Genomic DNA, 24,385 nt, shown 5'->3' with positions numbered 1-24,385 from the left:
AGTGTGGTGCCCAGAACTGGACACAGTACCCCAGATGAGGCCTAACCAGTGCTGAGTGGTTAGGCCTCATATCATATCTCCCCTTAGATACTACAGCACCGCACAGGTATTGGAATAAAGGGACCAGGCAAAGGAGGAGGGAAACCAACAACCCAAGGACTGAGAAAACAAACCATGGTTTGTTTGTTCAGTTGACTTCCAGACAACTGAACACAGTTCACAGGGCAACAAACCCTGTGTTAAATAAACCATGAGTCAGTGTTATCTGCAAACCAGGAGAAAGAGAAGTGGAGCTACTTCTCCGAGCAGCAACCACCTATCTGCCATGAGGTCTAGTTCCAGCCTCACGGAGAGTGAAAGTTGCAGTTCAGATCTAAATTAGCACTAATGAGTGAAGGGGAGGGGGCTTTGAATCTGCGGGTTCCTGCATTCTCAGAGTACAATTCAGAGAAAACGAAGCCTGCTGAAAAGTCTCTTTAAGAACATGGGCTCTGTTGACTCCTTTACATTCCAGAGAGAAACCTCAACCCAGTATGGGACTTGAGCTCTCTCCAAAAGCAGGGGCTGATGGTGAGCAGATGCTTAGCCACTCTTAACTCATCAGCATTTTGTAGAATTAGAGGCTTTATAGGAGCTCTACCATTGAACGGTCCAAAGGCTGATCCTAAGCGTGGAATAAAACCTGGAAAACAAATGAGAGGGGACAGTTCAAGGCAGTCTGACGTTGGTCATGAATGCAGTCCCTCTCAAGAATGGACAAGAGCATACCTGGTGGTGGGGACCGGGAAGTTCACTGTTTTCAAATATCCCTGTTAAAGTTTGACTTGTACTAGGGCCATTCCAGTTGTCTTTCCTACTGCGTACACGTGTACAAGAGAGAGTTTATTTATATGCTGCTTTTCCGCAGCTCACCATAAAAACATCAACATCAAAATACTCCACACTGGTGGGGGAGATTTTTTTGTAATGTTTAAAGCATTTTTATCCCACTCCTCAGCCAAAAAAAAAGGCTCTTGGAGCAGTTTGCAAGCAATTATAAAAAAAGAGAAAGAAAGTCCTTGCCTATAAGCTTATGATCTAAAAAGACACAGCACAAAAGGAAAAGAGGATGGGGAGAGAAGAGGAAAAATGTATTATTATTTATTTCTTGCATTTATAGCCTGCCTTTTTTCCTCTTGCAAGGAACCCAAGGCGACTTACATTATCCTCCTCCTCTCTGTTTTATCCTCACAACAACAACCCTATGAGGTAGGTTAGGCTGAGAGTTTGTGACTGGCCTAAAGTCATCCAGTGAGCTTCCATGGCAGAGTGGGGACTAGAACTCAGATCTCCCAGCCTGTCACTCTCACCACTACACTGGCTTGTTTTGATCCAAAAAAATGGATCAAAACAAAACATATCAACACATTCAAATAAGGCAAGTGTAATTCAGTAAACATATTACAAACACACACACGCACTAATCTAGACTTAATACACAGCAAGTACAGAGCAAAAGCTAAATCCCCTCTCCTCCTTAATGCTAGTGTTAATGCATTCCACCAGGTTACAGCAGCCCGGCTTAAATACAGTTCAGAGGGGGGCGGGGATCTTCCAACCAGGCTAGATGGCTTTAGCTGCCTCCCTCATCTCCTCCAAAGGAGGCTGGCAGCAGTAAGCGGAAAAATGCTGGGCAATGGCAGTGGTGGTAAGTCCTTGTCCCCAGCCTTAAAGCTGATTCCGCTAGTGCACTGGTATTAACAGTTTTTGTTTCTCTAGACCAGCCTCGTAATAACAAGGGTTAAAATTACCCGTGGACACGTTGCTTTTAGTGGACTTCATAGTGAATTTGGAGGGTTCCTTTGTGGTGTCGCTTCTGTTGAATTTCAAGGAGAACTACAAAAGGCCCGCTGAATACAGCTACATTTCTCAGGGGAGTTTCGTACGCTCTGAAGGTTGCTGCCAAATTCTGTTTAAAGCAAAATGTGAACCCCTTTGGGAAGTCCCTGCTAGAACTGCTAATGAGAAGCCAACTTTGCAGGTTGTTTCAAGGGAAACCGACAGAGCTTTAATAAGGTGTGTGAAATTTCTTGGGAGGTGTTTCATCTAGGGCTGGGTGACTCCCACCACCCCTAATTTCATGGCTCCATTTGAAGGGGAGCTGCCTATCTTGCTAAAAACCTGTCTGAAAATTAGGATTTGTAGGAGAAGCCCTTTTGAGGGCACCGTTACCCGTTGGCTCTCCTGTGTTGCCCCCAAATGATGGAAGGCGCTCCCTCAAGCACTATGACTGGCCCCCACTCTCTTGGCCTTTAGAAAGGGTGTAAAGATGCGTCTTTTCAATTTGGCCTTTCAAAAAATACCGTTTTAATATTTTTACTGTTTTAATTGTCTTGGATCTTAAAGGACATTTTTTCCCCATTTCTTTCTGGAATGGTTCTACAGGGCTGCAACCCATACTGGTGATTGGTGGCAACAGCTTAGATTGTCTCCTTTTCCTGTGCTTGCTAACTTGCGATGAATGGTGCAATCCTATGCATGCTCAAACAGAAAAAAAGTCCTACAACTCCCAGCATTCCCCAGCCAGCTATGCTGGCTGGGGAATGCTGGGAGTTATAGGACTTTTTTCTGTCTGAACATGCATAGGATTGTGGTGTAAGTGAATGTGCTGCTTGCAAGGAAGGCCTGTGCAGAGGTTTTTAGTTGCTGAGTTGCTGGAAGGGCTAGCTTTTACCATGGAGGGCTAGCTTCCCCAACCTGGTCCCTTCCAGATCTTATCGGGACTTCAGCTTGCATCAGCCCCAGCCAGCATGACCAACAGTCAGGAATGCTGGGAGTTGCAGTCCAAAACATCTGGAGGGCAACAGGTCGGGGAAGACTGCAGTAGAGCATGAAGTGTCTTCCAAGTTGTCTGTGGTATTTACACATCGGTGTTAAACGCATTCAGTATAATCCAGCCCCAACTAAGTCCTTTCAAGTGTCACAGCCTCCTTCCATGATGATGTCAGGCTTGTGTTTAAATCTCCCCAGTTGAATTCCTCCAGAGGGAACTGCTTGATCCGTTTGGGCTGGGTTTTGCTCATTATGCGGAAGCCCCGCTGAAATAAATTGGATGTACTTCCATGCAATATATGTAGAACTGGAGAGCCAGGATCCTGCAAAAACTTTTTTTCCCCTCTGTCCTTACCTTTACCCTTCTTGCTTTGTGGGGTAACAGGCAGGAGCAGCCCACAAGAATTACGTGCATCTAGGAAAAGGATTTCTGCAAGGCAAGGTGGCATTTGAAGCCCACTGTAGCAAAGCACTGTTCCTTTTCGGAGACAGCTCTGCTAGATTTTTGGTGGCGTCCTCTTCCTACTTGTAATGTTGGCTTGTTCGGTGCCCCCAACTTCTGCTTAGCTGTTCATTTGTTTAAAGTAATAATCCCCAGACTGCATGGAGGGAAGTGGTGAAGCGGAGCCAGGGCTCCCAGGGCTGCAGTCCTGGCACTTCTTCATCAGCAGGGTTGCTGACGTCACCTGTCACCCCTCCTCAAACTTCTCTGTTCCCTCTAGGCTTAGCCACAGTCCTCACAATAGCTGGGGGGAAAGGAATTTTCCCAGCAATACGATATTGTTCCCTGTGGGTCATGCAAAGTGTTTTGTGGTGGCTTGATCTGGAATGGGCAAGGAAGACCCATGAGCTTTACAAAAGACCTGCTCCCGGTGGAGATGAAAACTGCTAGAACTGATTTGTTGATATGGATCAGCACAGCTGCCTGCACTTTTGGACACTCCTTGGGGGCGTGGCTATGGGGACGGTCGTGATGAGCACCAGCACTTCAAAATTTCCCAGTACGCTGATGGTGGAGGGGCACATTAACACGCCGAGAGAGAGGGCACTCACACATGTGAGAGACTAGGTTAAGAACCCGAGAGACTAGGTTAAGAACCCGGGAAACTGCCTTCTCAAACTATTTGTCAGTTTAACCCAATATTGCCTGCTCTGACTAGCAGTGACTCTCCAGAGTCTCATTCAGACGTCTTTCTTACCACCTGCTACCTGATCCTTTTAAGGGGGGGTGATCTGGATTGAAGTGGAGACCTTCTGCATGCAAAGCTTGATCCTTTCCACTGAGCTGTTATCCCTACCACTATTTAGAAGTTTGGGAAATACTGATTTAAGGCATACTTTGTATGCCCCGAGGTAGGTTGTGGAGAATCGACTTCCTCTCTCTGCAGATTGTGAACACTGGGTTGGTTTCTTGCTTGGGGGTCCATTTGGTTCCCCTTTCTCTGTTCCACCCCAAACTTCCTCCTCTTTGTTGGGAAACTCCTAATGTAGTAGAAAAGCTGTTGATGTCAACCAAGAGCTTTTAGCCACGCTGTAGTGTAGATGAGCCCCCCCCAATTCCCTCTTTGCCACCCATCTTAAAAAAAAAACAAAACATTTGGCATTTGCATGTTAGAGCATTATGCTTTGTGTGGAAAACCTGGGTTCAGATTCCAGCTCAGCCTTGAAGCTTGCTTGATAGCCTTGGCAAGTCACCATCTTAATCTCCTTCATGGGGATGGTTGTGAAGCTAAAATGCCCACCTGAGATCCTTGGTGGAAGGTAGACTGCAACATAACTGATACGCTAAATGAGAGACATGTGCCTCAGCCATATTAAGGTTTAGCTTGTTTGAAAAGGCAAGCAAAGAAAGAATGGCCAGTAGATCTCCGTGACTGTTGTTGCCTTAGGCCGAAATAACACATGTGAATAGCAGTGAGGAGAGCTGCTAGGAAACTCAGCTGCATCGAGGTTAACGTAAGTGGTTCTCCACACATGGGTCAGTTAATTTTTTGATCATGTCACTGCAAATAACAACAACAGAAAGGAGGTGGATTATGTTACCAAGGCAAAATATTGCTCAATATGTGTCCGGAGCAGCTTCATGAAAAAGCATGGCGCTACTTCCCTAAGGTTGGATTTTCCAGAGGCTGCTGTGTGACTATTTTTCACTTCTGAATTGTACCTTAAATTAGGGATGTCCATTGCCAGGAATTCCAGCCCTCTTTTTGTGGTTGCCGGACTTCCATAGTGCATCTAACTTGACTTGCTTTTGCAAGCCAAGCCGCTGAGTTTCCCTGAGTTCCGGGGACTTCTTATGGGTTCTTTTTTTTGTGGTCTCAGACGTCCTTTGTGTAAATTTGCATAATTTGCACAAATTGCGGCCATCAATTGTGTGATTTGGTCAAATTATTGCGGTCATTTGCGCAAATCCCACAATTTACAGCCGTGACTTGTGCAAATTATGCAATTATTGGCTGTAATTTGTGCAGATGTCTCCCCCTCCAAAAAACAATAATTTACCGGAATCCCGGCAGCTGGTCCGACCCATTACACACCGAGTTGGGCCAGCTGGCAGAAGACGGAATGGAGTTTGGGGAGCCGAGCCAATGAAAGCTTGTCAAGCTTCACCCCCAAACTGGATTCCTCCGACATCCCTGCCTTAAATGTGTTACGTGAGAAAGGAAGAGGGAGGTGTCTTGGGGAGAAGTAAAAAGGTTGACAGATCAGGAATTACTTGAGTAAGCAGCAGCTCGTGGTGAGTCATTTTAAGTTAGGAATGGCCAGCTGATATATTCCCCACTTCCCGTGGTGATTTCCTCCTCCCACCCCTGGGTGATTCCCTGCTATACCATTTCTTGTTGGGTTGACACAGAGGCTTGTGGGCATCCCATTCCATGCTGGGTCGGCTGCTTCTGGGCATGCCTCTACTTTGCCCAACCTTTGCCGAGGCCAAAGGTACACGCATGGTGCTGCTTCTGTCTGAGCAGTTGCCTCCCACCATGCATGAACGGAGGACATGCCCCCACCCCCCGCTAGAAGATGCTGCATCATTCCTACACCATGAGGAGCGCTTGCCACTTTGTTGTGTCCGGGAAAGGAGGTGGGCCCTCCACAGTCAAGCTGCTAGGTCAGGGGCCCTCCATTCCCCAAGTGGTCAGGCTGGGAAGGGCCTGTGCCTCTGGCTGAAGAAGCTGACTGTTAATGGGTTTGAATAGTGCACTGTCCTGGATCAGATCCCTTTGCCTTTACCGAATGAATGGGGGCTGATCGTCTAGGGAGGTTTCTGCACCTTGTGTGGTTCAGTGTAAGCAAGTGTAAAGTGATGCATGTTGGGGCAAAAAAAGTTCCAAGTATAGCCTGATAGGATCTGAGCTAGCAGTGACTGACCAGGAAAGAGATCTTGGGGCTGAGGTGGACAGCTCAATGAAGGTGTCAACCCAGTGTGTGGCCGCTGTAAAAAAGGCAAATTTCATGTCAGGCATAATGAGAAAAGTAATTGAGAATAAAATTGCCAATATCATACTGCCCCTATACAAATCGATGGTGGTTCCGCCACACTTAGAATACTGTGTACAGTTCTGGTCACCACACCTAGAAAAGAATATGGTAGAGCTGGAAAACGTGCAGAAAAGGGCAACTAAAATGATCAGGGGGCTGGAGCAACTCCCCTATGAGGGAAGGTTACAGCAGCTGGGATTGTTTAGCATGGAAAAAAAGGAAGGTAAGGGGAGATGTGATAGATGCATGGTGTGGAGAATGTGGATAGGGAGACATTTTTCTCCCTCTCTCAAAATACTAGAACCCAATGGGGTCATCCCATGAAGCTGATCGGTGGGAGATTCAGGACAGATAAAAGGAAGGACTTCTTCACATGGTGCAAAGTAAAACTGTGGAATTTGCTACCACAGGATGTAGTGATGGCCACCAATTTGGATGGCTTGAGAAGTTGTTGTTTATTCGTTCAGTCGCTTCTGACTCTTCGTGACTTCATGGACCAGCCCACGCCAGAGCTTCCTGTCGGCCGTCACCACCCCCCAGCTTCCCCAAGGTCGGGTTGGACAAATTCCTGGAGGAAAAGGCTATCAATGGCTACTAGGCCTGATGGCTATGTGCTACCTCCAGTGCCAGAGGCAGTGAGCCTATGTACACCAGTTGCTGGGGAACATGGGTGAGAGGGTGCTGTTGCGCTCATGCCGTGCTTGGGGGTCCCTGGTCGACAGCTGGTTGGCCACTGTGTGAACAGAATGCTGGACTAGATGGACCCTTGGTCTGATCCAGCAGGGCTCTTCTTATGTTCTTATGCTACAAAAGCTGCCAGTGAATAAGTCTGTAGCTTAGGTGTGGAATGAAACCTGCATTTCCTCAGTAGTGTTGCTTTTAAGCTCAGATATTTTTTTGGCTTGTCTGCATTTGGCTCTGGCTCTGCAAGTGTTCATTTTGCTTTCCTCTTTGGCTTGTTCTTGGCTACTTGTGCTGCCATTCTTCCTTTCCGTTATCAAGTCTTTGTTTGTTTGTCGTTGTTCTTGTTGTTGTTGAAATGCATGCTCTAATGTCTGCCATTAACCCACTTCGCAGCCCAGGGACGAACTCGGCCATCCAGACGAATTTCCTTCTCCTTCAGCATCTCTCCGCTCATTCCTAAGTCTAAAACTGTCTTTTCTATTGGCTCTTCTTCCAGTGATGATGAGGAGGAGTTGGATAGTAAGTAATGTGCTTGGGCAAAATGAAGCTGGCATTGGGTGGCGCTACATAGAGATCATTTTGCTTGGCTTTCTTTCTTTAACATGAGCACGAGTTGCTAAAGTTTCTGCCGCATGACTCACCCTTGTCTTTCTGTTTCTGTGCTTCACTTGCATCACAGTAAAAGAACAGTATCACTCAGGCATCTTGCCATCTCTTCGGCTTGCAAATGTTGTTATGCTGAAGAATGCTTTTTAGCGATGTTTCCTGTGAATGGAACAGTGTTCAAGCTTTTCTTATTTCTCATATCATCACTGTGCTTTCATACATTGATGCAGAAGGCATATCTGCATTTGCTGTGAAATAGTGCACCAAGTTAAATGCCACCATTGAAGTTTTGCCACATCATGGTTTTGCACATAGGAAACGGCGCAGTAAGACTCACAAATGTGTATATTTAAACCAGGGGTGGTCAACTTCGGGGGGATCTGGGGGCCAGTTTTGACACACGCGCACATGTACGTTCTCTCTCTCTCTCTCTCTCTCACACACACACACACACACACACACACACTGCACTCAAGGAATATAGACCAGACAGCTTTTATGATAATGCTTCTAGGGCATGAAATACATAAATCCTTGGGTTGCATGGGGCAGTGGGTTCGGGGGGCACTCAGAAATGGTGGGGAAATGGTCTCTTGGGCCATTGCCCTAGAGTGCTGTTAGGGTTATTCCAACACCATTACGTTTTGAGAAGTTGAAACTTTGCTTTGCAAAGCATGGCATGAGCCTTGGTAGTTGCAGTCCAGATTGTTAAAGCAAATAGTAGGCACGCTGTTAATTTCAAAGGGATGCAGCTAGCACCCAAGGTCATACACATAATTGCGTACCTGCAGCTCTTGGACTTCTACAGTTAGAGACTTTTGTTCATTGTTAGTTTTCAACTTCAAAGGCCACAAGAATTCTGAAGAGAGATAGACAGCCCACTCACTGCCTGGGGGGCAGGGGACGGACCCCAGGGGACTATGATATGAAACTGGCAAGCTTCTCCATACTTTGTCTTGAGAGTTGTCAGTTGCAGGCTAGTCCTCAGTCATCATCACTGATCTCAGGGCTGATACGCAATTAAAGCCTGTGACACTTGCACAGTCATGTTTGGCAACCTTCCTAAGTCCGTTTTCTCCAGCAAAAAAAAGTTGTTGCTTCAATCAGTACGAAGGAAGCAGTTTGGATTCTCTACAGCTTTTTGCATTTGCTACTCTATAAAGAGATTGCCTGAAATGGCTGCAGACACCAGCTGCAGAACACTCCAGATGATGTCTCTGGAGACAGTTGTGTACACGTCATCTGGTACTATATGAACAAGCCTCTCTGGTCCTCAGTGTGCACAGCTGTGTTAAAAAAAGAAAAAGTGTGAGTGCAGAAACCCTATTCAACATTATTGCTCATTGATAACCAACTCTAATAAACTCTTAGTTCAGGGTGAGGAACCTTTGGCCATCTAGATGTTTTTGGACTACAACTCCCATCCTCCCTGACCATTGGCCATGCTGGCTGGGTTGGTGGGAGTTGGACTCCAACAATGTCTGAAGTGCCACAGGTTCCCTACTCCTTCCTTAGTGGAACACACTTGCAATAACCCTAACACCCCACTGGAACTTTGCATAGTAATACTTCCTCCTTGTCTTTTCCCAGGTAACAGATCTTTCAGCAGTACCAGCAGTTCACTGACTCAGAGGTGAGCTATTTGTGATTCTCTTAAACATCCCCCCCAAAGCAGGGTTTTGTTGCTGTTGTTTCCTTTTGCAAGCTCTAACTTCCTTGTGTTCAGCAACAGTTAAAAAAAAATTGGGGACGTCACCCAATTAAAGAAATCATGATTGATTTAATTGTATTAGTTTTCGTCAATTAATCAGTTACCTGAATGATTAAAGCTGCATGACTTTGCATATGAAGAAAAAAAGGAAGTTACAGAATGTATCCTTTCATTTATTTATTTCACATGGTGCGTGTCTGTGTTGCACAAGGGGTCATCTGGTAAGAGGCATTTCTGCTCCTCCTACCAGTAGAAGGAAAAACTTTGTAAAAGATGGCCCTTGCCATCTGCGGTTTTTATAAGTACTTGTATTAAAATAGTTTCAAACCATTAAATATGCTAACTAATTGCAGGGGAGTGGGGAGGCATAAACCTTAGTTTGAGGGGAGGTGTTGGAAATTAATGTAAATGACTAATTGGCTAAACACTGGAGCTCTGCTAAAACATTTTCTTACATTAAAGGAATACACCCAAATTTCCTTCCTGAAACATTCTCTTGTCTAGCTAGCTCATCTTCCAAGAAGCTGTGTTTGCAATTTTGAACAGCAGAGGGCGCAGTGGCTGTTTCAAGTGTGTGTGATACAAGAGAGGCTTTGCCATTGGATGACGGCCTGTGTTTTGGCAGGGCTTCTGCACCCCTTAGCAGAGGCATGACAGGAAAAGTGGCAACCAGGGAAACGTTCCCCTGCATGGAAGCACGGTGGTTAGCAAAAGTTTCACCTGCTGAATTTGTCAGTTGTGTGCTGTGGAAGGCACAGCGGTCCTTGCTGGGAACAAGAAGGTGACACTGATGCTTGCAATGTTCAGGGAAGCTAGCTTTCTTTTCTTTTCCTACTGTTCCTGTATATTTAACTGCAGCCTTGCTGCACACAAACAGTGTGTGAAGCTTCCCCTGGCACAGAGATGTAGCCATGGCAAAAGCTTCACCTGCTTGATTTCTGCCTGTCAGGCTGCTGCTAAAGGCACAGGAGTAAGGCCAGTGAAGAAAAGTTGCCATCCCCTATGTATCATTAACTCACGCTAGGTTTACAATAAGGACAGGCAAGTTAAATACCTGAATGAACTGAATTTTTTTATATATATAGAACAGAAAAATGTGGGTGGCCGGTGGTGGTGAAATCAGCCTCTGCTGTTTGAAACAGGAGAGAATGAGGCTCTATGTGCTTTCTAAAATGTTGTGTCTCTTGGCTTCCAGCATCTGCGAGGAGAGCGGCAATTTCCTGCCTCCCAGCCCCTCCAGAAAAGACTTGGAAGGCAAAAGTGGAACGAAAGTCAGCCGCACGTTCAGCTACCTCAAGAATAAAATGTCCAGTGGTAAGAAGAACAAAGTAAGTAGCTCCAGATGTTTGCTGCTCACTCGCTTGGACTTTGAGGGTACAGCACTCTAAGCATGGGATGGGGCGTGGAGGTTGATTTTATGATAGACTGTGGTTCTCCAACTCCGGGGTTCCCCCCCCAGTGGAGGAGCGGGGTACAAGACCCCTGGGAAGTGGTCACTTCCCAAGCACGGGATGGATCCTGCAGGACACAGAGCCAGAAGCACTTTTCTCTGAACTGCTGTCCGATCCTTTTTCTAAAACTGGAGTTGCCGGGGATTGAATCTGGGACCTTCGGCATGCAAAACATGCGCTCTACTACCGTGCTATGTCCCTTCTGGAAAGATGAACGTAAGAAGGTGCCTTATACCAAGTTGAACCATTAGTCTGAATAGCCCACCATTGCGGCTGCAAGGGTTGAACCTGGGACTTCCTTCATTCAGAGCATGTTCTCTGTCTCTGAGCTGTGCTCCCTCCCCACTTTGTTAAGGCTATCGGCATCCTCCATTTTTATTGGGTGAATTGATGGAGATTTAAAATAAGTCCCACAACCACAACTAGTTCATGCAAACAGTAGCCTGGCTTCTACCACAATGCAGTTGAGGGGAATCATAGGGTTAAATGCTTGCCTATTTGGGTAGTGTTGGGGGAAGCCTTGCACATGCTAAACTAGCATATTAGGGGGAAGGCTTGGATTGAACTCATTTTCCTTATTTTTAGTTTTCTACAAGCGGCGGGAGGGGAGAGTTGTTTTTACAATATAAAGGATCATTCAACAGTGCCACAGTTGTTGTTGTTCAGTTGTTAAGTCCTGTCTGACTATTCGTGACCCCATGGACCATAGAACACCAGGCCTTCCTGTCCTCCACTCTCTCCCAGACCAGGAACCATTTTACTATTACATCTGTTCATGTGAAGTATAAGCCCAAGATTCATACTGGATTGAGAAGTTCCCCCCAGAATGTAATGCTTGAACAGAGACAGTGTTACTTCAGTATTTTGTATATGCAGTAGCATAAAGATGTCTTAACCTATACATAGCCATGTCCAGTCATGGCCATAGCTGCAGCAGCAATAACCAATAGCAACAGCTGTGCCTCTGTGGGGTTGCCATGCTATGTTCCTACATTCATGCCTCCTCAGAAACTATATGCAGTCAGGACCAGAAATATTGGAACAAGGATAACTGTTTTGCCAGTTGGCCTCTGCACACCACCACATTGAAGTTGAAAGGAAACACACCCAGATGGGAGCGAAGTCAGGACTGTCAGCTGTAATTCAAGGGGTTTGACAAAAGTGGGGCACTAATCATTCAGGAAGTACAGCCAGTGGCATACACACACACACACACCCATCGTTGGTGGCTCATAAGTAATGGAACAAACCAACATCATTTCAAACCTAAGGATCACCTTTAATACCTGGATGAAAATCCTTTGCAGTCAGTGACTGCCTGAAGTCTGGAACCCATGGACATGACCACATGCTGAGTTTCCTCCCTCGAGAAGTTTTGCCAGGCCTTGACTGCAGCTGCCTTCAGCTGCTGCTTGTTTGTGGGTCTTTCTGCCTTCAGTCTTGTCTTCAGTAAGTGAAAAGCATGCTCTATTGGGTTGAGATCAGGTGACTGACTTGGCCATTGAAGAACATCCCACTTCTTTGCCTGGAGAAACTCTTGGGTAGCTTTTGCTGTATGTTTTGAGTCATTATCCATCTGCAATATGAAGCGGCGTCCTATCAGTTTGGCAGCATTCGGCTGAATCTGAGCAGAAAGTATAGCCCTATACACTTCAGAATTCATCCTGCTGCTTTTATCAGCAGTCAGGTCATCAATAAACACCAGTGATCCAATTCCATTGGCAGCCATACATACCCGTGCCATAATGCCGCCTCCACCATGTTTGACAGATGATGTGGTACGCTTTGGATCATGAGCTGTTCCTTTCCTTCTCCATACTTTTCTCTTCCCATCATACTGGTACAAGTTAATCTTGGTTTCATCAGTCCAAAGAATCTTATTCCAGAACTGGGCAGGCTTTTTTAGGTGTTTTCTGGCAAAGGCTAATCTTTGTTTAGAAGCCTTTCTGTTCTTGAGCGTTACCAGTGGTTTGCACCTTGTTGTGAAGCCTCTGTATTTCCATTCATAAAACCGTCTCTTGACTGTAGATATTGACAATGACACGCCTACCTCCTCAAGAGCGTTCTTGACCTGGCTAGATGTTGTGAAAGGGTTCCTCTCCACCATGAGCAGAATTCTGCGGTCATCCACTTTAGTTGTCTTCTGTGGTCCGCCAGGCCTTTTGATGTTGCTGAGCTTGCCAGTTATTTTATTTATTTATTTCATTTCTATACCGCCCAATAGCCGAAGCTCTCTGGGCAGTTCACAAAAATTAAATCCAAACAACACACAATAAAACAATTTAAAATATACAGAACATTAAAACCACAATATAACAATACAACCACAATAAAACCTAGCAGCAGTGCAGGAGTTTAAAATACAGATTTAAAACAGCAAAGAAAAAATTTAGAAAGCTAAAATGCTAAAATGCCTGGGAAAATAAAAAGGTCTTCACCTGGCGCCGAAAGGAATACAATGTAGGTGCCAGGCGAACCTCACTAGGGAGCTCATTCCAGAGCCGGGGTGCCACAACAGAAAAAGCCCTCCTCCTAGTAGCCACCCGCCTCACTTCCTTTGGCAGGGGCTCACGGAGAAGGGCTTAAGGTCCGGGCAGGCACATATGGGAGGAGGCGATCCTTCAGGTAACCTGGCCCCAAGCTGTTAAGGGCTTTGAATGTTAACACCAACACTTTGAATCGGGCCTGGAAATGGACTGGCAGCCAGTGCAGCTGGAAAAAGTACTGGCGTAATATGAGCTCGCAGGCCAGTCCCTGTTAACAATCTTGCTGCCCTATTTTGGACCAGCTGAAGTTTCCGGACCGTTTTCAAAGGCAGCCCCACGTATAACGCATTGCAGTAATCCAGACGAGAAGTTATCAGAGCATGGATAACTGTAGCTAGGCTATCTCTGTCCAGATAAGGGCGTAGTTGGTATACCTGCCTAAGCTGATAAAAAGTGCTCCGTGCCACTGAGTTCACCTGTGCCTCAAGTGACAGTTCTGGATCCAAGAGCACCCCCAACCTACGAACCTGATCCTTTAGGGGGAGTGCAACCCCCTCCAAACAGGTTGAATATCACCTAGCCGGGCAGACGAACCACCCACTAACAGTACCTTCGTCTTGTCTGGATTGAGTTTCAGTTTATTAGCCCTCATCCAGTCCATTACCGTGCCCAGGCCCTGATTCAGAACAGCCACTGCCTCACCTGGTTTTGATGAGAAAGAGAGGTAGAGCTGGGTGTCATCTGCATATTGATGGCACCTCAGCCCACACCTCCGGATAACCTCCCCCAGCAGTTTCATGTAGATGTTAAACAGCATGGGGGATAAAATAGAGCCCTGTGGAACCCCATGGCACAATTGCCATGGCACAGAGCAGTAATCCCCCAGCACCACCTTCTGGAATCGGCCATCCAAGTAGGAGCGGAACCACTGTAGTGCAGTGCCTCCTACTCCCAACCCAGACAACCTATCCAGAAGGATACCATGGTCGATGGTATCGAAAGCCGCTGAGAGGTCCAGGAGAATCAACAGGGTCGCACTCCCCCTGTCCCTCTCCTGGCAGAGGTCATCCCACAGGGCGACCAAGGCAGTTTCCATTCCAAAACCAGGCCTGAAGCCCGATTGAAATGGATCTAGATAATCCATTTCATTCAACAGTGCCTGGAGCTGTCCTACAACCACCCGCTCAAGCACCTTGCCCAGGAAGGGGATGTTGGCCACTGGCCTATAATTGTTAACATCCTCTGGGTCCAGGTTAGGCTTTTTCAGGAGTGGTCTAATTACTGCCTCTTTTAAAGTGTTTTTTTCAGGATGTTCCAAACTGTTGTATTGGCCACTCCCACTGTTTTTGCTATCTATCTGTTTATTTTGTTTCCTCAGCCTAATGATGGCCTCCCTCACTTGTATGTACACCTCTTTGGACCTCATGTTGGGAGTTCCAGTGAACAGCTACCAGATGCACATGTAACACTCAGAACCACCTCCAGGCCTTTTATCTACTTGATTGGTCATGGGGTGCCCAGGAAACAGGCCACACCTGGCCATGCAGCTGCTTGTCAGCCATTCATTCCATTACTTATGAGCAGCCACCAACGATGGGGGTGTGTGTATGCCACTGGCTGTACTTCCTGAATGGCTAGTGCCCCACTTTTGTCAAACCCCTTGAATTACAGCTGACAGTCCTGACTTCGCTCCCATCTGGGTGTGTTTCCTTTCAACTTCAGTGTGTTGGTGTGCAGAGGCCAACTGGCAAAACAGTTATCCTTGTTCCAATATTTCTGGCCCTGACTGTATTCCTCCAAAATCCATAGTACTGTAATACCTTTGTTAGGCCAACCAAAAGGTCACAAACATGTACGAAGTTTCAAGATCTCCAGATCTCATCAAGCAAGATGTTACAAAAAGCAGGTTTGTGGGGCAGTGGGGAGGCGGTGGGGGGGAATAGGGGAGGGGAGAAAATCTGACTTGATAGTGAAATCACAGTGTCTGCATATTCAGAGTCCCAAGGTGACGTCGGCATGGAGGGTCTGCAGACATTCAAATCAAGCTCCACATGTTATGGTCAGGACCATCTTATGGGTGAGCAAACTGGGCAGTTGCCCAGGGCGTCAAGCTGAGCTGAGGGGGGCGTCAAGCTGAGCTCAGTGACTGTGTGTGTGTTTTTTTTAATGCCCTGTCTGCAGAGAGCTAGGCTGGCAAAAAGCAAGTGTCTATAACCCTTTCTTTCAAGGTTTTGCAGGTTCTTTAGGTACTAACTACAAAAATGATCTTCCTTCAGTTAGCTTTAAAGTATGTTCCTTTTCCAATTTCCACAAATTGATGTCATTTGTTCTAGGTAAAAATCAGTAGAATACAGCTTCACTTTGAGGCAATGTTACCAAGCACTTCGCACGTCAAATACTGTAAAACACTATAAGCACGATGATGATGATGATGATGATGATATAAAGCTGTCAGCTGTAAGAAGTCAGCTGGATACATTTTTTATTTATAAGTTTTCTTTATTGTTTTTTAAAGATAAAAAATGGGTGTTCTGCAATAAAGAATGCTTACCAAAAGATAGGAACTGCTACAAAACAAAAAATATTGAAATTAAAACCTGTGATAGTTCTGCTGTGTAGCGTAGTGTACTCCCACTGCTCAGAATTTGGCTTTTCGAACGTTGGCTTGTGCAAACTAAAGCACAGTGGTTGAGAGATCAAGATTTTGAGCAATGTCATTCTCGATGGACATCAGGCCTGCACCAGGCCCCATAAATCCTCTGGGTGGCCCTGCAAAACTGACTACAGGAGGGGGGGAGGCACCAAAGACACTTCTCGCCCAGGGCACTGTTTATCCTAGGGCCAGCCCTGGTCATGGTTACAGGTTGGACCTGCAGCTGTCTCTAGGATTGCTGGGAACCAGAAAGGGGAAAATGTTGGATCCCCCATTTTGGAAATATAAAATTCCACTGTCACTCAGATATGTTTCAATGCTGGGTGAAGCACACTGGCCTGTTTTACCAGTTGATCTATATTTCTCGTATTCGTGCTCTGAGAATCAAGTGAGATTCACTGGCCGAAAGCTACTTACTCTCTTAAAACACGCTGGTGGAAAAAATGTTTGATAAGAATGTGTTAGAAGTTTGAATAACTGAACTTCACATGATCTTTCCCATGCATTGCATCAATACGTTCCTTTCAACAGAGCTGCATGATAGCATTAGCGACTAGTCCATAGCCAGAATACTGGAGGCGGCAGATTGCGTGACAAGGAGGAGAAGGTTTTTTCTTGCATTGGAAAGATGATGCAAAATTGCAGCCAGAAGCCATTTAAAAAATCCACGTTTATTTAAAAAAAAAAATCTAATCTTTTCCAGAAAGAGCAATAAGTACATTCACAACTTAGTTACAGACTTTCTTCCAATGTTACAGATATCCGTCTTTAATATAGATCAACAAAAATAATCCACAGACCTGTTTTGATAAAGCACATTTAATTTCTGTCTTCTGCCCTTAATGCAAATAGGTTTGGCATCTTAGACATTACTTGCATTATCCTCCATTTTTATACCCTTCAGCAATTGTTGGTGGTTTATCTTGTTTCCAAGAAAGAAAGAAAGAACGAACAGCAGACTTGCTTTATTTTGTAGAACAGCCATTTAATACGAAGTGGGCCAAGAGTAGCTGTGGATTGGTAGCATTTTTGTTTTTCGATGCTCTTTGTTGAAGAACTCTGCTTCAGTGGACTGACGCTGTCTGTTCTAAAGATTACACCACCCCTAGACAGTTGTGTAAGGGAAGTCAACTTCCTTTTGTGGGTGCATGTCTCTTGTGTGCACAGATTCTGTGAGAGTTCCTCCATCTATAAACAGTGAAATAGGCAAAAACCCATTCTTTTAATTTCACCACATGCTTTACCTATTTACTGTGGTAATCTCTATGTCCTTTGCCTTGTATCCATTATGCTTTTTTAGGGAACATTCAATAAACTAAACTGAATTTGTTGTACACAAAGTTCCACAAAAAATAATGTTCAGAGCACAATAAACTACGTTGCATTTTTTTTTTTAAATGCTTATATCCTGGTTGCTTTGTTAGTTTGATTGATTTCGCAGCCAGTCTCTTGCTGGATAATAGTCAGAAATTCTGGGTAAGGAGTAAAAAACCCCCCCAGACATATTGTCAATATTTTCTTGTACTATTACTGTACTGTACACCAAGCAAATCCTGATTTTTTTTTTAAAGAAATCTTTCTGATAAAAGTAACTTATTTAAAAGATCAAAGGGTCATTTTCTCAGTACAGTTTGTAATTTGGGAGGCAAAACTCCATGTTGCAAGGGACGAGGAGTTGCTGCTGAAATCAATAGCTGAATGTTGAGGCCCTGTCATCTGGAAAAATTGCAACCTTACCTAGATTTATTTATTTGTTTGTTTGTTTGTTTATTTATTTTATTACATTTATATCCTGCCTTTTTTCCTCCTTAAGGAACCCAAGGCGGCATACATAATCCTCCTCTCCATTTTAGCCTCACAATAACAACCCTGTGAGGTAGGTTGGGCTGAGAGTCTGCGACTGGCCCAAAGTCACCCAGTGAGCTTCCATGGCTGAGTGGGGTCTAGAACCCGGATCTCCCGACTCCCAGTCCAACACTCTAGCCGCTACACTCCACCTTCATGGAGATAGTTTGGCCACAGTTACCCATGCTCTGTAGTAACTTCGCGTTTACACCACTGCAACGCATCATACATGGGACTGCCTTTTAAAATGGTTTGGAAACTGAAGTTGGTGCCAAAACAGGGCAGCTCTATTACTAACTGGGTCTGGTCAGTTTGACAAAATTACACCTGTGCTTTTTTAGCTGCGGTGGCATGCAGTCTGTATCTGCACCCAATATAAAGTGCTGGTTTTAGCCTTGGAAATCCCTAAACAGCCTGGGACCAGGTTACTGGAAAGACTGCCTTTTCAGTGGCGATCTAGGGCCACACCTCCAGGTACAGGTCTGTCCCCACCCCCCCAGCACCAAGTGAAGACCTTTCCATTCACCCAGGACTTTTAAATAACTCATGTAGTCTGTGCCCCTGTGCTTTTAATTTTGTGATTTTTATACCTTGTATTTTATGTAGTTTGCGGATTTTCTGTTTTATTTTTATTTTTTGTCTTTAAATTATTTACTTCACTTTTATTTAATTGCAGTCACAGACCAGCCCCCTTTAAATTATTTTTACTTTTATCATAAGGTGCCCAGAGAACTGTCTGTTATTGGGCAGCAAACAAACGTTCTGAAGAAATAAGTCACCTCTAATACAATTTACCCCATGTCCTGACATCATAAATGGGGGGAACTTGATACATGACATCCGTTTTGGTGGCAGATCTGAGTTCCTTGTAACATGAGCAGTCCTTCCTGTGTAGGAATCAGTTTTGAGTTTAACTATTATACATGCAAGAGGTTGTCTTTCTCTTGAATTGTTGCTTTTTCTTAGATTGAAAATGTGAGCAAGAGTGTGTGTGTTTTTTCCCTTTTCTCCTTTTTCTTCGTTTAGGATCAGAAAAAAATCTTGAAAGAGGAAATGAAACAGGAAGTCTCTTGGTGCCTGCTTTTAATATTGCTGATAGTTATATGCCATCTTAAAAAATGCAATTGTTTCTCTCTTGGAAATTGCTTTTTACCCGGAAACTTCAGGATAGTCATAGCGACTGGTATATATTCTTAGAATCTCTGCTAGTTTAAGATCAGGAATCAGAAATTATCCTTAGCGAGAACATGAGCTAAAAGTTTTGTGGTTTCTGCATGTGACAAATCCCTGGCACCCTTCCACTTTTGGGGGATAACCTTCTTAAGTGTCCCAGAGAGGGATAGCCATGATGCCTCCAGCGCCAGAAGGGTTAATATCCTCTTCGAGCTGAGGAAGCCTGCAAGAAACAGACCTTCCTTCTCTCCTCCCCTCCGCCTTTCTCTTGCTCAACTTGTTTCTGACTTCCTTTTCCCCCAACCAGCCTTTTCTGATAGCAGCCGCAGAGGCAAGATAGCTTTCTTTGCTAACATTATGGATGGGTAGGTGCTCAGAGCAACTCTCCTGCCCTGCAGCTGGGAAGCATGTCCCTAAAATGGCATCATCGATTTTCCGAAGTACCACACATAACAGTGAGATTAATAGGACGGCACAGCTCGGAGGTAAGATCCTGTCTCCCCCTGGGAGCTGATGCTAGCGTGGTGCTGGCCATGGAAGGCATGATCGGTTGTGCTTTACTGCACTGCTTGGATGCTGATGTGCTGGCTGAAAGTCTAGGTTTGACCACCCAGTCAAACCAGCCCTCCAGGATAGCCTTCCATTCTGGTGTGGTACACTGTCATACCATCCCTATCTGATTCAAAAGAAGATTCAGTTGTGTTTTAGATGACAACTAAACAACAGCAAAAAGTCAATGTATGTGAGTGGTTTTGAAAAGCCTTTTCCAATTGCTGAAGCTGTTAAACATCATTTCCTGTTTTCTAGCTGAAGTCTCTCTCAGTCTCTCATTATTAGAGCAGGACTATTTTAGAAGAACAAATCAGGTTATACAGTCTCTTAAAATAGGGCCATTTTTCCTTGAGAAATTAGAATCTTAGTAGCTGCTTTGGTCCCACCAACCAAGAAGCAAAGAGCTGGTGAAAGATACCATTTTGATTTTTCTTTCTTTCCTAAGGCGACTTACAGTTAACACTTGCAACTATTTTTAAACTTTTAGGAATTGGAAAAACTTTTTTTTAAAATCGTGAACTTTGACAACAATTTAAAAACTTTAAAACAGCACCAACTGCAGAAATTAAGAGCAGGGGAGAATCTTAAAAATGAAGTGTGGAACGGAGATATATTTTTATTTATTTATTTGTAAATGGATAAATGAATGCTTAAAGTACTGGAAGTGAGATTTTTTGAGTCACACTGAAGCTTTCTTGAGTCATAGGTGCAAAACTAAGAACAAAATTAAACAGTCACACTGTGTGTCCAGGCATCTGTTAGTCTCTCTGAATTGAGTCCATACTATTAGAAGTCAAACCGAGAAGAGCGGAATAAACAATAGCAACACCTAGTGTTTCATGGTCCTTTCTGAGTGTTCAAAGCATCTCAGATACACTCAGTAATCCTTAGACTAGCCTTGTGAAGTAGGTTAGTATTAATTACTTACTCTCTTTGTTGATTTGTATCTTTGCTTCTAAAGCTTGATCTCACACCCTTCATTTCAATTCGAACTCTCAGGGCAGTTTACAATTACAGAATAACACAATTAAAGCATCAAAATTACAGTAGAAAATAGGGAAAAATAGCAACCAACTAAGAAGGGATTGGCAGCAGTTCACACTTAAGAACAGCATAAGCTTGAAAACATTGGTAAATGTAAAGATCTTTGCCTCATGCCAAAATACAAAGCATTCAGGGCCAGATGTGACTCACTGCAGAGAGAGTTCAATAGCTGTGCCCTACAACTGAGAAGGCCCATTCTCCCATTGCCACTTTCTTCACCTCAAAAGATGGGGGCACGTAGAGATGGGCCTTTGAAGGTCATCTCAGTAGTTCATTAGGAGTAAGTGGTCCTTAAATACCTGGCTCCCAAACGAGCACTTTGAATTGTGCTTGGAAATGGATGGGTAGCCAGTGAAACTATTTTAAGATCGTGTTCCATCTGACCAGTCCTGGTCAACAGTGTAGCACAGCCTTCCCCAACCTGGTACCCTCCAGATGTGTTGATTGACAACTTCCAACATCCCCCAGCCAGCATTTTTGGGAGTGGTCGTCCAACACATCTGGAGAGTGACAATTTGGGGAAAGCTGGTTTAGCAGCTGTATCCTGGACCAACTGAAGTTTCCAAGTGGTCGTCAAAGGCAGCACCATGTACAGCACATTATAGTAGTCTAATCTAGATGTCACCTCATGACTAGGGCAACATTTTAAGAAATCGAAGGTGTCCTCTCTTGTGCTGTGAGATATATAGATATGTTTAGTGGGATACAAGGGTGCTGTTGAAGTCCTCAAGCACTCTTAGGCCTCACTGAGGCAGTAAACTGCTGTCTAGGCTGTGCTGCTTCAGGTGGGGACACACATGAAGGGATGCTGCTGCATATGAAAACTTTGCATACATAGAGAAAACTGGAGTGCTGGGGACAAAAGTTCTAGCCTGACCTTTCCCCTGCCATGCTAGTGTTTCTGTGCTGGATTCTGTTTTTTGTGGTAGTTGGGGGCAGGGGGGAGAGCATTCTATCATGCGAGTTCCACACCTCAGATCTGAGTGGTGAATCCCAGATGCATGTTTACCAATGAGAACCAGACCTAGGAGCATTTAAGCTATCAGGAGGGCCTCTTTAGGATGAGATCTAAGTTCTTCAAACTCTCTCATGGGGGTCTGAGCAGGGGTAGGTGGGTTTCTATAATGGGAAACCAGGTGTGCAAAAGGCAGAAGCAAACAGGAGCAAAATGATTTCCCCGTAACTGTGACAAGTGTGGGGCTGTGCGTCCTTCCTTTCACTGTAGCTCAGTTTTGCAAGTGGAAGACTCTCGTTGGAGACCTGAAAATGCTAGTGTTGCATGTTTTATTTAGAGTAAACTTCTAGTCCTCAAGGTTCCTGGGGCTACTGAATATTTGAAGGCCAAAGTGTCCAGTGTACTTTTTCATGTTCTTCCAACAAGCTGGCTGCTTTGGTAATTTCTAGATGGAGGCATTCTTCACTCCACCAGGCCTCTGCCACATTAAAGTTCAGTGTTTGCATTTTTGAGAGAAATGTAAGCTGCAGCGGTTTCAGCTAAGAACAGGCTTCAGATTGAACCATGCGTGATCAGGAATAAAGTTTTCAGCAGCTGTTGGCAATGATTAAGGCCACGGTCCAAGCATCCTTGCTCAGAAGTAGCCTCTGTTCCTCTCCCAAGTAATTGCGTCTTTAGGATCAGAGTACCAAACTCCGCATGGCTCACCAACCCCCCCCCCCCCAAAAAAAGTGTGGGACTCACGGCACTGTGGGCAGTCAGGCAGCTCAATCCTGTTCATATTTATTCAAAAGTAAGTCTCACAGAACTCTGTGTGACTTACTCCTGGGTAAGTGTGCTCTGAAGGATTGCAGCTTTAGACGGGTCTACTTGAAGCAGGGTTGCTTCTTGCTGCTTTCTCATGCCTCTGATGAAGAGCACAGTGTCCATGACAGTTTATGCCAGGAAAAAAACGTGTGAACCTTTAAGGTGCCACAAGACTCTCTGTTGCCGATTTTGCTGCAACAGACTTAACTCTGCTCCCCCTCTGAAAGTTTATAATGTTGTTTTCCTGGTTCAGAATGCCGTGCCAGACAAGGGTCTGATAAGACTGCCCTGAGGGCTTACAGTCAGAAGTGTAGGTATGCATCCAGCTGGAGGCATTTAGGACTGAAATCAGAGAGAGATAGGAAGTTTTACGTATCACGTTACCAGGATTTGCATGTGTCATCCAGGGGGTTCAGAGCCTTTCCTCATGAGGGTTGTAGAAGTTGTCATCTCTGTCTTTATTCTCCCCCCCCCCCGCCCCCGCACACACCACACCTTCCACTGTCCTCTGATTAACTGTCATTGCTGATCTGCCATCCAGTAGACTTAATAGAATATACAGGTTTGCGGCATCTCCCCACCCCCAAAATAATTTAAGGCAGCCTTCCCCAACCTGGCACCCTCCAGATATGTTGGACTACAACTCCCATCACCCTCAGCCAGCATGACCATTGGTTGTCCTGACTGGGGGTGACGGGGGATGTAGTACAACCTGTTTGGAGGACCTCACCAGGTTGGGGAAGGCTGATTTAAGGCTAATGGTTTGAGGAACCCTAGAAATATTAAACTGTGCATACTAGTCCTCAGCAAAACATGTGCAATTCCACTCTGGTGGGGTGCACTGTAATAGGCTTCTTAGACCGCCTTGGTTTCTGCTTCAATGTGAAAACAAAGACTGATACAACACAGGATAAATGAAGAGGAAGCTCTGGTACTGCAGAAAAGGGCAACTAAAATGATCAAGGGGCTGGAGCAGCTCCCCTATGAGGGAAGGTTACAACAGCCGGGATTGTTCAGCTTGGAAAAAAGGAGGGTCAGGGGAGGCATGACAGAGCTCTACAAAATTATGCACGGTGTGGAGAATGTGGATAGGGAGACATTTCTCTCCCTCTCTCAAAATACTAGAACCCAATGGCGTCATGCCATGAAGATGATCGGCGGGAGACTCAGGACAGATCAAAGGAAGGACTTCTTCACACAGCACAGAGTTAAACTATGGAACTCGCTACCACAGGATGTAACGATGGCCACCAATTTGGATGGCTTTAAAAGGGGGTTGGACAAATTCCTGGAGGAAAAGGCTATTGATGGCTACTAGTCTTGATGGCTGTGTGCTACCTCCAGTACCACTGGCAGTGAGCCTACGTATACCAGTTGCCAGGGAACATGGACGAGAGGGAGCAGTTGCAGTCATGTCCTGCTTGTGGGTTTCCTGTGGGCAGCTGGTCCATTGATCTGTAGTAAGAGAAAAGATGGAAGAAGCGGTGGGAAAACACAGGAAGGTTATGAGCAGAAGACGTCATTGTCTAGACCGCCCCCACTAAAGCTCCATGGAGAAGGCAGGGTGATGGTGCCATAAAAGCCTCATACGGAAGCACCCCTAGAAAACAACCAGTGCACTTTTGCGGCTACTCATGACAGGAGAAGATCAGTAGTAGTTGACAGGTGGTCTTTTTCAGAGAAATTTGCCTGCCACGATGGGTCATCTTCTCGCTGAAGAAGCCCCACTCCAGGTCTGTGGGGAACCTGGGCAACATGTCCTCTGGCAGGCCCCTCTCTGTCCTGGTGGGCGTACCTGGCAAGGGGCTTGGCTCAGCTACCTGGTGCCAGAAAAAGAAATAATGTAATGGGCCTAGCATAAGCATCAGCCAGGGCACTGGGTCCCTGGCAGCTGCCCAGTAATGCCAGCTGCTGGTGCCAGCCCTGAACCCCAGTAAGTCAAGAAACCTCAGGGTTTCCTTGAGTGTGGGTTAGAAATCCTAGCCTAGCTGGATGGGATCAGGGCTACTTTTTAGGCAGTGTTGTGCTGGAGCGCCTTTCTCAACTCTTATTAGCAAAGCAGCACTTGCATCATTAGCCGTACATGGAAGAGCGAGAAAGAGAGTTGGTTTAAGCCAGTTATTTGGA

At 45.3% G+C, this 24,385-nt stretch overlaps 1 protein-coding gene across 4 annotated transcripts in view; it reads left to right on the top strand.

The window, feature by feature from the left end:
- Nucleotides 1-24,385, top strand: part of AKAP13 (A-kinase anchoring protein 13) — a 366,785-nt gene that overhangs the window by 294,986 nt on the left and 47,414 nt on the right. For 3 of the 4 annotated variants that reach the window (XM_084817349.1, XM_084817347.1, XM_084817348.1), the window contains 2 exons: nucleotides 9,172-9,214; nucleotides 10,488-10,620. In XM_084817349.1, the coding sequence (XP_084673475.1) occupies nucleotides 9,172-9,214; nucleotides 10,488-10,620 (176 nt within the window). Of the gene's footprint in view, nucleotides 1-7,368; nucleotides 7,495-9,171; nucleotides 9,215-10,487; nucleotides 10,621-24,385 lie in introns of all 4 variants that reach the window. The other variant, XM_084817350.1, reaches the window with a different exon arrangement.

The sequence above is a fragment of the Heloderma suspectum genome, chromosome 11, assembly GCF_057233095.1.
Source record: "Heloderma suspectum isolate Gila_16-S chromosome 11, 16-S_ref, whole genome shotgun sequence".
Lineage (NCBI taxonomy): Eukaryota > Metazoa > Chordata > Lepidosauria > Squamata > Helodermatidae > Heloderma > Heloderma suspectum.
The sequence above is the reverse complement of the archived record's forward strand: the minus strand, read 5'-3'. Positions and strand labels throughout refer to the sequence as shown.